The sequence below is a fragment of the Coloeus monedula genome, assembly GCF_965178545.1.
Source record: "Coloeus monedula genome assembly, chromosome: 16".
Taxonomy (NCBI): Eukaryota; Metazoa; Chordata; class Aves; order Passeriformes; family Corvidae; genus Coloeus; species Coloeus monedula.
This window is the reverse complement of record NC_138796.1, coordinates 8,159,740-8,173,456: the sequence shown is the minus strand read 5'-3', so window position 1 is coordinate 8,173,456 and position 13,717 is coordinate 8,159,740. Positions and strand designations below refer to the sequence as shown.

Genomic DNA, 13,717 nt, shown 5'->3' with positions numbered 1-13,717 from the left:
ATGGATGATGCTGCCAAGACCTGCTGGCTGCTGCGGCTCCTTCCACCGCCTGGAAATCCACACCTCTAAGGTGTGCGGGGCCCTGGAGTCTATTTGGAGCTTTCACTGACATCCCGCTCCTCTGATCTCGGTGGATCTTACGGGAAGCGCTTTCAAAGCAGCGCATCCCCCTCCCTCCCGTGCGGTGACGCGGCGCGTTCCCGGCTCCCCGCGCCCCGCGGTGCGGAGCCCCTTCCTCCCCCTGCCCGGGCGCCTGCCACGAGCCATCAATCCCCGGGGCTGCAGCGGGAGCTCAGCGTGCCCGGGATGAAGCCTGACCTAATTCAAAGGGGCAGCATGCAGAGGGCAGCGGCACCGCCGGCGCCGGCCCCACGCCGGAGTCCCGCAGCCCCGGGGGGAGCTCCCGGCCGCCGGACACGTCCCTTGGCGTTAGGGAATGGGGATCCATCCAAGCGCGTCGCTGCGGCCGCAGGGCCAGGGCGGCAGAGCCAGACCCCAGTTTTTGTCCAAAGGGCACCAAATTTTTTTCCTCTCGCACCAAGGAAGGTGCCATTTCCACGAGAGCCTAAGCCCGGGGAGTCATCCGAGAGGTTTTGGATAAACTACAAAAGAAGGGATTTGTGGTGCTAGTTTTTGGAAGGAGAAGGAACCTGCAGCAGCTCAGCCCCTTTGGAAACCTGCCCAGGTTCACCTTCAAAGCCCTCACCTTGCCACATGCCGGGCTGTCACCTCCTCCTCTCCGGGACCCCCCGCGCCCACGACGGGCCCCGATCGGACCCCGCATCCCTCCGTGGGAGGGTCCCAACGGGTGACCCCGGGTCTGCGCTCCCGGGGCAGGGTGGTCCCGCTGTGCCCACTCCTGCACCTATCCGCAGAGCCCTGGGGGTGCTTGAGGGACCCCGTGTCCCAACCGCCACCAACCCTGCTGGGGAAATCGGGGCTGCCCGGCCCCGCCGCCCGCCCCGGGGCCCCGCAGCGCCGGTACCTGCGGCAGGCGGAGGGGCCCGGGGAGCCGGGAAGGGCCGGTCGGTCCCGGTGGTGGAGAAGGAAGAGCAAAGCCGGGGAGTCGGAGTGGCCCCAGAGCCGGGGGAGGATAATGTGGCGGTCAGTCCCGGTGCCGGGGAGGACCGGACCTTGTGCCGGGGAAGAAGAGCCGGTGCCAGCGCCAGTGACGGTGTCGGCGCTGGCGGAGGCCGGTCGGTCCTGGTGCCAGGATCCAAGTACTGATGTCGGTGCCGGGATAGCAGGCCCGGAGCCGGTGCCGGTTCCGGTGGCAGTACCGGCGGTGAAGAGCCGGTGCCGGAGGCTCCGTCGCGGTCCCGCTGCCGGCTGCAGATGCCCAGAGCCGGGCTGGCGCCCGCCCCGCTCCCGCCGGCGGTGCCGGAGCATCCGCAGCCCCGAGCCGGCTCCGCGCTCCGCCCCGCGCCCCCCGCGCCGCCCCGCGCCCCCCCGCATCCCCCTCGCCGGGGCTGCCCCTCGCTCCGCCACCGCCCCGGGGAGGCCGCGCGGGGGCTGCGGGCCCGGGCCGGGGTCCCCGCGGGGATGGAGGGATCGGAGCGGGGCCCCCCCGGTACCGGGACCCCCCTGGTACCGCCGGGCCCGCAGCGCCCTCTGCGGGCGGCGGGCGGGGCTGCAGGGGCGGGGCAGGAGGAGAGGCCAAGGGCGGGACACGGGGGGGCCGGCGAGGGGCGGGACACGGGGGTGGCCCGGTGTATGGGCGTGGCGGGGGGCGCGGCCGGGCCGGCGGAACGGGCCGGGGCCGCGGGCGCAGCCATGTCCTTCTGCTCTTTCGTGGGGGGAGAGGTGTTCAAGGACCACTTCCAGCCGGGTGAGGGGCTCCCCGCGGGCTCCGGGGGTGCGGCCGGGGGGGATCCCCAGCGGGGCGGGCAGGGGGTGTCACCCGGCAAAGCGGAACCCTCCGGGTGAGCGTTTGAGGGGGGATTAGGGGGAGCATCCTGCACCCGTGGGTCCGGCTGGGGGTCCCCGCTCTGCCGTTCTTGTTGGGCTCCTCCCAATGGGGTGGAGGAATCCTTCCCGATTGTGGGGGGGGGGGGGTCCTGATAGGGACTCGGGGGTTCGGTCCCTATAGGAGCCCCTTGGGGGAGATCTTGCCCTGTGGCAACCCCTATGGGGAATGGGGGTCCTGCCCCTCCACCCCCGTGCCTGGCCCTGGGGGTTCCGTGGGGGTCCGGCAGCCACAGCTGGCAGCGACCCACGTGGGCAGAGTCCCACGTGAGTGTCCCGTGTCACGGCGCTGACGTGACCCCCCCGCTGTCCCCTGCACTGACCGCTCTCGTGCCGCCCTCCCCAGGCATCTACGTGTGTGCCAAGTGTGGCCATGAGCTGTTCTCCAGCCGGGCCAAGTACGAGCACTCGTCCCCGTGGCCAGCGTTCACCGAGACCCTGCACGGGGACAGCGTGGCCAAGCGCGAGGAGCGCCCGGGGGCTTTAAAGGTGCCGATCCCCGAACCCTTGGGATGTAACAAAAAAACACCCCCGGGCTTGTTTTCCATGAGCCCGTGAGAAAGCCGGATTGCTGCCAACCCCTCCCCTTGCTCTTTCAGGTGACGTGTGGCAAGTGTGGCAACGGGCTGGGCCACGAATTCCTCAACGATGGGCCCAAGAAGGGCCAGTCCCGCTTCTGAATATTCAGCAGCTCGCTGAAGTTCATCCCGAAAGGTACCAGCTGTGGCTTGGCAGCTGTCCCAGCCCAGGGAGTTATTTTGGGGGCACGCTGTGTGCGCTGCAGTGCTTTCGGCAGCGTGGCTCTGGCAGTGCTGATAACACCAGAGAGCTGCTCATGGACTAAATCAGGCTCAGCCTGCTCAGCTCAAGGCTCCCCGACCTCCCACTGGAGCTCCTGGGTGTGACCACGGGTCTCCGTGGGTTTGAGGGGTGGCTGAGCTCTGGGGGGGTTCTCTGGGGGTGCAAAGAGAGGGCAGAGAGCCCCTGTGGTGGCACTGAGGGGCTGGGGGGGTTTGCTGGTCACTCCTTGGGGAAGTTACCCAAGAAAAGGCTGTTGAGGAAAGGCCGCAGGAGGCCACATTCCAGGCGGCACCACAGCCATGAGCTGCTGTCCTGCTTGTCAGGTGATGTTGTGTAGCAAAACTCCCAAATAAAAAGGTTCTGGAGGAAGGAACATGAGCCCCAATTGTTCCTTTTTTAGGTAAAGCTGAAAATGACCTGAAGGAGAAATAAGCGAGCTGCTGCACCTGGCACTGCCCGGCGCTGATCCTGCCTTCATTCCTTGGGGTGCACTGTCCTGCCAAGGGCACCCACAGCAGCAGGAACTCCAAGGAAGCTCCTGGTTTCCCTGTTCTGGTTTGCCCCTGATGTCACGGTTTCCCCTTGATTTCCCTGCCAAGGTTTTATCCCCTGACTTCCCTGTCATGGTTCCCCATTTTCCCTGTTTCAGTTCCTCCCGATTTCTCTGTCATAGTTCTCTCCTGATTTCCCCATCACGGTTTTCCCCTGATTTCCCCATCACGGTTTTATCCCCTGGTTTCCCTAATCTGGTTCCCCTCTGGTTTCGTTGTCACGGGTCTCTCCTGGTTTCCCTGGTCCAGTTCCTCCTTGGGGCTCCATCCAAGGAGCTCCTGTGCCTGTGCTCCTGCCTCTGCTGAGCTCTGGGGAGGGTTTGCTGCTGACTTCAGCCGAGCCAGGACAGTCTCCAGATCCCAGCCAGGCACTGATGCAATCCAGGGTCGCTCCGCTGGCACTTCCAGGGAGTAGTGTGGGATTAGCCGAGGTCAGAGTGTGGGTTAATCCCTGGAGCTATTCTGGGCTGGGATCATGGTATGAACTGCCCTATATAAACCCTTCCAGGGTGCTGGGGCAAGGATGTTTTATGGTCCCTCTGGGCAGCATCCAGGTGTTTTCCCCCTCTGCCCACCTCGCACACAGCACAGACGGTTCCACATCCGCGTCCTCGACTCTGCCCTGGCCTTACACCTGATTTAGCACTGTGTAATAAATTCCAGTGGCACTCAGGCTCCTCCTGGCTGTGCCCTGGTGGGAGGGAGGCCAGAATTGGGCACACGGGCTGCGCTTGGCACCGCTCAGGCTCCGGGAATCGTGTCTGCGCTGCCTCAATGCTCCCAAGGGCTGTCACACTGATTCTCCTTAATTCAGCTTCTGATTCGTGGCTTTCCCTCCCTGTCCCAGAAGCCAAATCCTCCTCTGGAATTGGTACACAAGATCTTTAAAGATGGGGAAAGCTGTTGCTGACCCGTGGGGTTTAGAGGGGCCGCGCTGCCGGTGCTGTTCCAGTGCAGCTGCACTCGGGGGCACACTGGGGGCTTTTCTCTCCATGTGTTTTGCCTCAATCCCATGGATCCAAGGGCACAGGGGAAGTTTGCCACACCAGCTCCTGGAGCTCAACTGCTGGTCTTGTACCTCTTTCCATACTGAAAATAAAGCACTGATTCACTGTGTTGGAGTGTTAAACACGCTGGGAATGGCATCCCAGTGCCGGAGATTCCTTCTCTGCTCCATGGCTGCAGGGATGGGGAGGCTGGGAGGGGTGGGATGTGTGTGGTTTTACCTGGAATCTTTCCCATTACCTCAGGTTTTGCCATGGGAAAGGGGGGTGCTGATGCATTGGAGGCCTCTGGGCATTCCTAGGGCCAAAGTTCCACTGGGAACGTTTCCTTTTCGCTCCACTTGGCACTTTTTCCCAAGTGAAGCTGATTTTAGCTTGTTCCAAGTGTGTTCTTGGTACTTCCTGGGCTGTCAGGATTTTCTGGGCACAGGGAGCTGAGTTTCTCACCTGAACTTCCCCACACAAAGCTGTCTGCAGGACTGGAAGCCACAACCCTCGGCCTCACAAGGGGCTCTTCACCCCCTTGGAGCTGGATACCAGATCCCTGGAGCCTGGAGGCTTGAGCTGGGCTTTGCCAGACTCCAGTTCCCTGCTCCAATGGGGTAAAGTTCTCTCTGGAACACAGGAGCCAGTGCCAGCTCTCCCCCATTGCCCTCACCTCGGGTCAACCTCCAGCTCTTAGTTATTCACCAGGTTCCAGTCTGAAGGTCCAAGCTGCCTTTTCACTGACTAATCCTTGGATTTTAGGATATTAAGGGGAAATTCTTCCCTGTGACGGTGGGGAGGGCCTGGCACAGGGTGCCCAGACAAGCTGTGGCTGTCCCTGGATCCCTGGAAGTGTCCAAGGCCAGGCTGGACAGGCCTTGGAGCAACCTGGGACAATGGAAGGTGTCCCTGCCCTGGCAGGGGGTGGCACTGGGTGGGCTTTAAGGATCCTTCCAACCCCAAACCATTCCAGGATTCTCCCAAGTCACGTGACATCCATGTGAGCCCTGGAGTGCTGGAAGTGTGGAAGGATGGGATTTTTGGAGTGGTTTCCCCTGAGATGCTGCAGTGGGAGGAAACCTTGGGAGTGTCAGCGGTGAGGGGATGGCAGAGCTTCCTCCCATCGCGGGCAGCGGGTGCCAGGGGAGATCCAGCCGGGATCCCTCCCACTCCTGCCCTGCCCAGCAGCCTGTGTGTGCCTCGGGGATCCGGCCGGAATTCCACGCTGCCTTGCAGTTCGTGGATGCGGGCACGGGAGGGTGCAAGTGCCTTTCCTAACCCTTCCAGGAAGAGATGGGAAGGAGGAGGATGCTCCTGTGGGATCCCGTACATCCACCCCTGCAGCAACAAGGAAATATCCCCGGAGCCAAAAACCCCGGGATGGTTTAAATAGGGGTGGGACATTTTCATGGAAATGTGGCTGGAGATGGGATTTTAGTAGGAATATTAAAGACCTGAAGGTGGAGAGCTCCAGGCAACGCCTGGTGCTGGGGATTCAGGATGCAATCCCGCAGGATGGATCCCATCCCAGCTCCCCGAGCACCCTCAGCCCTGGGCACCACAGGGTCCCTCCCCCTCCCCGGATCCCTCTGGCTGCTCGGGGCACTCGGAAATCTGCTCTTCCCTCCCTCACTCCATGGCCCGGGCGTTCCCTGTACCATTCCTCCTCATTTAATTATCCCACTAATGACAATGCTGCCTTAACGAGAGGACTTTGCTTAGTCGGGAGCAGCCGCCCCAGCCCGGCTTTAACGGCACAAATTCAATTACGTTTCCAGGCCGACACAAACTTCCCTGATTGTTTAAGAAATCATTCATTTCCTCCCCCGTAGCCTCCAGCTGACCTCCCTTTAGAGTTTTGTCATTTTTTTCCCCCCACATGCCACGCACAGGACCTGCCCCTGACCCTCCTCGGGATGGCTCCAGCCGCCGGCAAAGCATCCAGAGCCCGCCGAGATTTAGATTAATTCTCTAATAAGACAACAAGCCCTATAGAAATTATGTTATCCAAGGAAAAGGAAAATGACCTGGAGGCACTCGGAAGCTCTAATTACCGCTATTCCTTGGAGCCGGTGCCTGGCTGCTCCTGCTCCTCCTGCACCCTGGAATTCTCAGACATGTTTCCAGTGGCTGCCCAGCATCACAGCGATGGCTCCTTTAATATTTGTGTAATTTTATTTAATATTTCCCTTTGATCCACACTTTTTCCCACTCCGAAAGCCCAAGACTCCAAAGCAGCAGTTTTGGATCGTTACACGTCCCTCGGGACAGGGAGCACAGCCTGATTTGGGGTGTTCTGGCACCATCGTTCCCCACAAATGTTGCCTTCATCCCAAGCTGTGCCAGGTCCCATCCCTTTGGTGGTCTCTGGAGCATCAGTTTGCTTCAAAGGGATTATTTGGGTTCTTTTTGGGGCTGTGAAAATGCAGGTTTGTGTTAATTACAGGAAATAAAGGGATGGAAATTTTTAAAAATCCTACCCCGTCATGATTTCCTGGTGACACGGGGTTGGACGGAGAGGAGCCTCCCATCACCTCACCTGCTCCATCCCAGATCTCACCCGTCCCCCAGCACCTCCAGCTGCAGCTGGAGAAAATCCAAGGCTTATTCCACTTCATTCACCAATAATAACTTCATGCCCCTGTCCCAAATCCCACCTCTAGCTGGGCACTGGCTGATCCCATTCCCGAAGTTTGGTTAATCTCACCGAACCTCCCAGAGCCACAAGGTGGGGAAATTTGTTTTCGGTTTGTGGTGTGTGTTAATGAGGAGATAATGACTGGAGACATCCAGAGCGAGTCTGAGCACGCAGGAAAAATGTTTAGCCCAAGGAAAATTTTAATCCTTTTTTTTTTTTTTCCCCCTTCCCTGGTTGTCGAGATCCGACTTTTTAAGGCAATTAGTGAGGCTTTAGTTGTTAATCAGTCATACTTAGACACTCGCTTTGGGGTCTTATCTCCTGCTCCCAAGTGAGCATCGCCTCTAATCAGGAGCTTCATTTTTGATGTGGGAAATACCTGTCCCAGGCGTGTTCCTGCACTGGCTGCACCAGGGCAGCACATGCGAGGTACAGATGGAATATTAGGAAAATTTTCTCGTGGAAGAGGTTGTAAAGCCCTGGAACTGGCTGGTGCAGCCACCAGCCCTGGAAGTGTTCGAGGACATGTGGATGTAGCCCTTAAGGATGTGGATTAGTGGTGACCATGATGAGCTTTAAGGTCTTTTCCAACTCTAACAATTCCATGAGTCCATGCCTGAAGAGCCATGTCCACCATGGGCTCCATGCTCACACCAACTGCATCCCAAATTTTTGAGGGTGGCTTCCTTCTGGGTGTCCCAGCCTCTGCCTGGGGTGGGACTGATCCCCCCCATGCCGTGGGTGCCGATGGAGCCAGCACGGGAATGTCACAGCTCTGCTGCCCTCCCTGTGCTCCAGTGTGGAGCTGGGTGAACCCAAACCACATCACCCCCGTGGCCCTGGGGAAGGGTTCACCAGGGAAGGATGTTTCAGGCTGTGCCAGCATCACTCCAGCCTCGTGCCAGCATCAGTCTGGCCCTGGGAGCACCCAGTCAGGCTTGTGCCAGCATCAGTCCAGCTCTGCCAGCATCGGTCTGGCCCTGTCAGCATCAGTCCAGCTCTGCCAGCACCAGTTCAGCCCTGCCAGCATCAATCCAGCTCTGCCAGCACCAGTTCACCCTGCCAGCATCAATCCAGCTCTGCCAGCATCATCCCAGCCCTGCCAGCATCAGTCCAGCCCTGCATCAACACTTTCCAGCCTTCCCAGCACTGGTACAGCCTCATGCCAGCATCACCCCAGCCCTGGGAGCATCAGTCCAGCACTCCCAGCAGCATCACAGCCCTCCCAGCACCGTTCCAGCTCTTCCCCAGCATCATTCCAGCCCTGTGAGCATCCATCCAGCCCTGTGGCTGCTCCCGTGGCCACCCCGCCGTGCCACGACCCCAAACCCCCATGGCGGAGGCCGATGCCTGGCCAGGGCTCTCTCCCCACGTGGCTGCTCTATCAAACAATCCACTTGACTGTCTGCAGTAATGATTTGTTGCTTGTAAAGCTGCCGTGATTAACTACACTTTAGCCTCCTGGTTTCATGTCTTATCATGTTTCATCTCACACAAAAGACATTTACAGTCTATTTTCAACTTCAAAGCAAATGCTTCTTGCGTGAGCTTTAAGGCAGGCAAATATTTAAGCAGAACCTGTATGGCATTAGTGTCTCTTGATGTTCCCTGCTGAGTGAGGATGGATGGCTGCCCCAAAAGGCAGGTTTTTCCTATTGTTTTATGCACCAGTGATTAATATTTCATGTTCCCACTGTTACAGATTTGCTGGCTGGCACTGGCCTGCCCTGACAGTGCTTTCTTCATGTCTTACATGTCCAGCTTTTGTGCACTTGGATATAGGGAGTGTGACTCTTGGCAGGGTCCTCTGGGCTTATTGAAGCCTCCTGCCCAAATTTTTTGAATTAAGTTTGTCTCAATGATGTTAGGGAGGGTGGTGTGCTCTCCTTCCCCACCCACACCTCTGTCCTGTCCCTTCATGGAGCCCTCGGCTGCCCCAGATTTTGGGTGAGTGCTGTGCCCTCCCTCCCTGGCTGTGCCCCCACCAGGATGGGAACAGCGGGGATGGCACTGGGGGAATGGATCCTGCAGCAGCCAGAGGGTGAGGCTGGGTCCTGCCCTATGGAGCTGTGGGGTATGGACTGGGGTGAGAAGCTGCTCCCATGCCTGGTACCACCCACTGGCATCACCCTGGGCACTGCCACCACAACCTGGCACTGCCGTGGGGTTCTACTTCCCAGCTCCAGAGGAGGAAACACAGCGTTTGCACTGGATCCACCACCACTTCCACATCACAATTCCTAAAACCCCCACCAAATTCCCACCCAGCCTTGTCAGGGCAGGATGGAAACAGCCCAGGACCAAATTCCTCTGCTTTGAAGCCCCACTGGTGAGCGTTTGTCACAACATTAAATAGAATAAACCCAGGAACCATGAGGGCCGGCTCTGCTTATCCTCCAGCCTGGAGTTCATCTAATTCAATTAGCATGACCAGTAAATAGAGCTCGTTTTAATTCAGATGCAGGGGTTGTTGTGGCTCGATCCTTTAATTCTAGGAGTAGGGGAGCTCTGGGAAGACTGCCAAGAATTTCTGCAGAGCCCACAATTGCTCCAGCACCGAAGGATCTGGCTCTGGGTGCTCAGAGGCCACCGCCAAGTGATGTTTGGGATGAGGTGGGAGCTTCCCAGAGCACCTGGGAGGGTAAAAGGATTTTAAACTGCATCATTATTGGGTGGAAAATAAAGACTTGAAAGCCACGGGGAGGGAATAAGTGGTAGAGTCTATTTAAAGAGGAAAAGCTGCGCTCGGGAGCGATGCTGGGGCCATGTGTCTGCAGGGCTGTGCTCATTCCTCTCAGATTATTTTAAATTTGAGCATCTTTTCTGCATCACAGTCTATCTTTGTTCCCCTCTGACGTCTTGGGATTTTATGGCCGGGGCTGTTCCTGCCAGCAGCACCACAGCTCTGCTGGAAATCAACTTCCCTGCTTTAAACCCAATCTCGCAGGCATCCAATTCAAAGCGAGGCTCCAAATTAGTTAATCTCGGATTAATTTAAGATGCTGGCTCCAATGGGTGATGCACCAAGGCTCTGGCAGGGATGCAACACAGGCAGGAGGTGCTGCCTCTCCCAGCACATCCCATGTCTGTCCGTCCATCCATCTGTCCAGGTGTGGGACGCTGATCCATGCAGCTCTCTGCTGTCTGTCGGGATGAGCTAACCCTGGGTAGCGGGACAGAACTGGGGTGCTGTGCTGGTTTCCCAGGAATTCTGGCTGGAAAGGGGCAGAGTTTGTAGGTGCAGGTGTGCAGTGTGAGGTTGGTGAGGGGTCAGGGGCTGAAGTAGCCGGGGAGACCCCTCCAAGCCAAGCGAGGGGTGGTGCCAGGCCGGCACCTCTGCCTCAGCAGGGATTAAATGGGAGCAAGGAGAGGCTGGGATTTGCCAATACCCACTGAGGGGTGAGAGGGATCAGGGCAAGATGGATCCTGTCTTCAACTGCAGCTGCTCACATGTGTGAATCTCCCAAATATGTGAGGTATTTGTTTAATTTCTCCATTTGAGGCCGTGTCCTGATGCTTATCAAACCTGGGGCTTGGACCAAGGCTCCGAGGAGGAATTGTACTCTCCTGTTAATCTAAGGCATAATTTAAATCCTCCAAGTTTGGCTCAAATCGAGCCAATGTGGTTTGTGTGGGTCACTGCTGGGGCAGGATTGTTTTCACCCGGGATTGTGCAGGATCTGAGTTTGTGCTTTGTGAGACAGAGGGGTGAGGGGGATATTTTGGATCCTGGCATCCCAGGGAAGTGGGAGCATCCAAAGGGAGCTGTGACCACCTGAGCTCAGCCTCGGCCAGGCTGTGAGTACCTCCCGATGCTTCCCAGGCTGTTCCCAGCATCCTGGGGAAATAATTCGGCTGGCGCCGGGGTCCTGCGCCACCCGCCCGGCTCTCCCCGGGGACCTGCGGCTGAGCCGCGCTGCTGCTTCCCGGGAGAGCTCTGCCCGCGGCGCTCCAGCCCACGAGGAAGCTGAAATGACTGCAAACCATAAAGGAGTCTGTAAAATTAGCGGCTAATTAGCAGCGACTGCAGGGTACATCGCACCGCGGGCCGGCTGCACTCCCCAGCCCCAGACATTCGCATGCGCCCGTAGCCCTGAGCCACCACCTCGTAATTGAGAAATTAGGGCAAAACAAGGGATTTGTTGCTACAAATGATATGAGGAAATGGAAACACCTCCCAGCAGAGCCCTGGCAAGGCAACATCTGCCTCCTGGCACTGCGGTCCTCAGGAGGGAAGGCAGAGCAGCAGCGGGGCCGTGGCTGCGCCTCCTGGCAGGACTCGATCCAGCAGTTGGTGAACGCGGGGCACAGGATGTAGCCATGGGTAGATGTGGCTGGAACAGGGTCTGGTGTCCCCTGCCACCAAATCTATTGTCCCCTGCTGCGGCACGGAGGGACGGGCTGGCACAGCCCTCAGAAGAGGGAGGGGGATGGACCAACCAATAACCAACCAAGCAAAACCAAACAGAAAAAAAATCCCATGGATCAACAAACAACCCCTGGACACGGGGTATTGTTGGTGAATTTCAGGGCTGGGATTTTCCCTTCCCTCTGCTCCGGTTGCAGGCAGCCCCGAGCCGGGCAGCCGCGGAGGGGCCGAGGACTGCAAAGCATTTGCTGCAGAATCTGAAGAATTTGGAGTGAAACCCCCAAAGAAATTAAGGACAGATGGGTTAGAGGGGAAAAAAAGAAACCCAAATTCCTTCTGCTGCTCAGTGCCTGCCTCCAGGGCACTGCTGTGGTTGTGCTGAGGGCAGGGAGGGATGGATGGATGGAGGGATGGATGGATGGATGGATGGATGGATGGATGGATGGATGGATGGATGGATGGGCATCTTTCATGCCAGGCAGCTGCTGTGAGGACACCAGAACTGGGCCCAGGGGATGAAGCTCCTGCAGCACCCAGGGCCATCCCCGCTCTGCCCGTGGCTGACCCTGATGGCCCTCGGGGACTCGGGGCTCCTCTGGAGCTCCCTGGTTCCCATCCCGCAGTGGAGCCGCTCCTTAAGCGGAGCAAACAGTTCCAGGCGAGGTTCCAAGGCCGGGCCGACCCCAGGGGCTGTCCGGGGTGTGAACCCCATCCCCACCCCCGTGTTTATGTGCCGTAATCACCGGGATTAGGAGTTTTCTGCTCGGGCTGGCGCTGGCAGAGTCACCGAACACCTGCCTGCTGACTTCAGCACCTCAAATATTTTTGATGCAATTCCTTTTATTCCCTTCCTAAAGCAAACGCGATGTGTTAATGGGTAGAAACGAAGCATAATTGTTCCTTTGTGTGAAATCAGCCGGGGGAAATCGAGGCAGTTTGGTTGCAAAACCGGAGCTGGAAACTGGTTTGGGGTGGGACCCAGCTGGGCTTGGGAGGGCCGGGAGAGCAAAACTCCTGTGGGGCTGCTGACGGGAGGAAAGGCAGCGGGCAGGGACGGGAAATGGGCATCCCCTCCTCTCTGAAGGTGCTGTGGGTAACGACTGGGGGACAGGTCCCGTCAGCAGGGTGTGTTTGATATGTTCCCATGTGCCAGGCTGAAGGAAACGACATCCAGATGAAGCCACCGCTGGCACTGCCGCGGCCGGGGCGGGGGACGAGGCGGAGTGTTTGCGGATGCGGCGCTCCAGATGCAAACAATAAGGCCAGCGGATCTTGATTTCATCTGTCAAGTAATTGGGCTGGAAGTCTGTGATGGTAATGACTCCACATCAAGCGCTCAGCGCTCACATGTGACCCGTCCCCGGCCGGGGGGCGGGGGCTGCAGCCCGCGGTGGCCGTGATGAATATCCCCCAGATGTTCTCCCCCAGACGGTGTCCCCCAGGGGAAGCCAGGCCCACACGTGTGTTGTTAATAACGCCAAAGATCTGAGGTTAGAAATGACCACGGGGCGTTCACGTGAGCCCCGGGATGGTGGGGCCTGAGGGCTGGGCCTGCTGGGGGGCGGTGGGAGAGGGGCTGGGGGGGCTGGCCCCATGTCCTGGCTCTGTGCTTGGAGCTCCTAGCACTGAAGAGCCCCCTGACACCCCATCAGGCAGCCCTGGATGCTCTGGGGAGGCAGAGGATGCTCCGAGGAGCTCCGACAGCCATGAGAGTCGAAGATGGGGGGTGACGCGAGAGACAGGGGTGCCCTGGGAGGCACATCAGGGCAGATCCTAAAGGCTTGTCCCAGTTCCAGGGATCACAGGCACCGGGCCCTGCATTTAAGCCCCTGACTGCCCTTGGGTTGTTGTCTCCAAAGCTCTCCAGCACTGGGATGCAAATCTCCTCTGTGGCTGCATGTGATCCTGAGGAAGTGCCTGGAGAACACCCTGGTCCCCTGTGCCAGGCTGCTCCGGTCCCCTCGGCACTGCCCTGGGGACTTGAGTCCTGGTGCAGGAGGGAGTTATGGCATGGAGCGGGGTCTACCTGGGTTCCACCCCAAAGCTGTGACCCTAAAACCTGTTCCCAGCATTTTGGATTCATGTGTCTCCTGTTTTTATCTGTGCTCAGAAGCTGGGTCTGGTGGTGGGTGAGAGCCAAGTGGGGGACACCATCTCCGTGTTCCTGTGCTCCCTCCAGAGAGGGCTGTTGGCTCTTCCCTTCTCCATGGGGCAGGGGCTGGTGCTGTTGGGATGTGTTTGGCAAGAAGGGGAGGAACAGGTCCTGGGTGGATGAGCTGGGTCTGGGGATGGGACCTTCTGCTCCAGCTGACTCCAGTGGGGAGTGACAGGAGAGTCCTGGAGCACCAGCACCCAAATATTCGGATGATCTGAGGTGTGGGATGCTGGTGGGTACCAGGAGGCC

The 13,717-nt window shown here is 58.7% G+C and overlaps 1 protein-coding gene across 1 annotated transcript; it reads left to right on the top strand.

Annotated features, from left to right (window-relative positions):
• Positions 1 to 1,722: 1,722 nt before the first annotated feature.
• On the top strand, positions 1,723 to 4,433 carry MSRB1 (methionine sulfoxide reductase B1). Its single transcript, XM_082292409.1, has 4 exons — positions 1,723 to 1,828; positions 2,312 to 2,454; positions 2,565 to 2,679; positions 3,167 to 4,433. The coding sequence occupies exons 1-4, from the start codon at positions 1,774 to 1,776 to the stop codon at positions 3,196 to 3,198; spliced, it is 345 nt and encodes a 114-aa protein (XP_082148535.1). The 5' UTR covers positions 1,723 to 1,773; the 3' UTR covers positions 3,199 to 4,433.
• Positions 4,434 to 13,717: the final 9,284 nt, after the last annotated feature.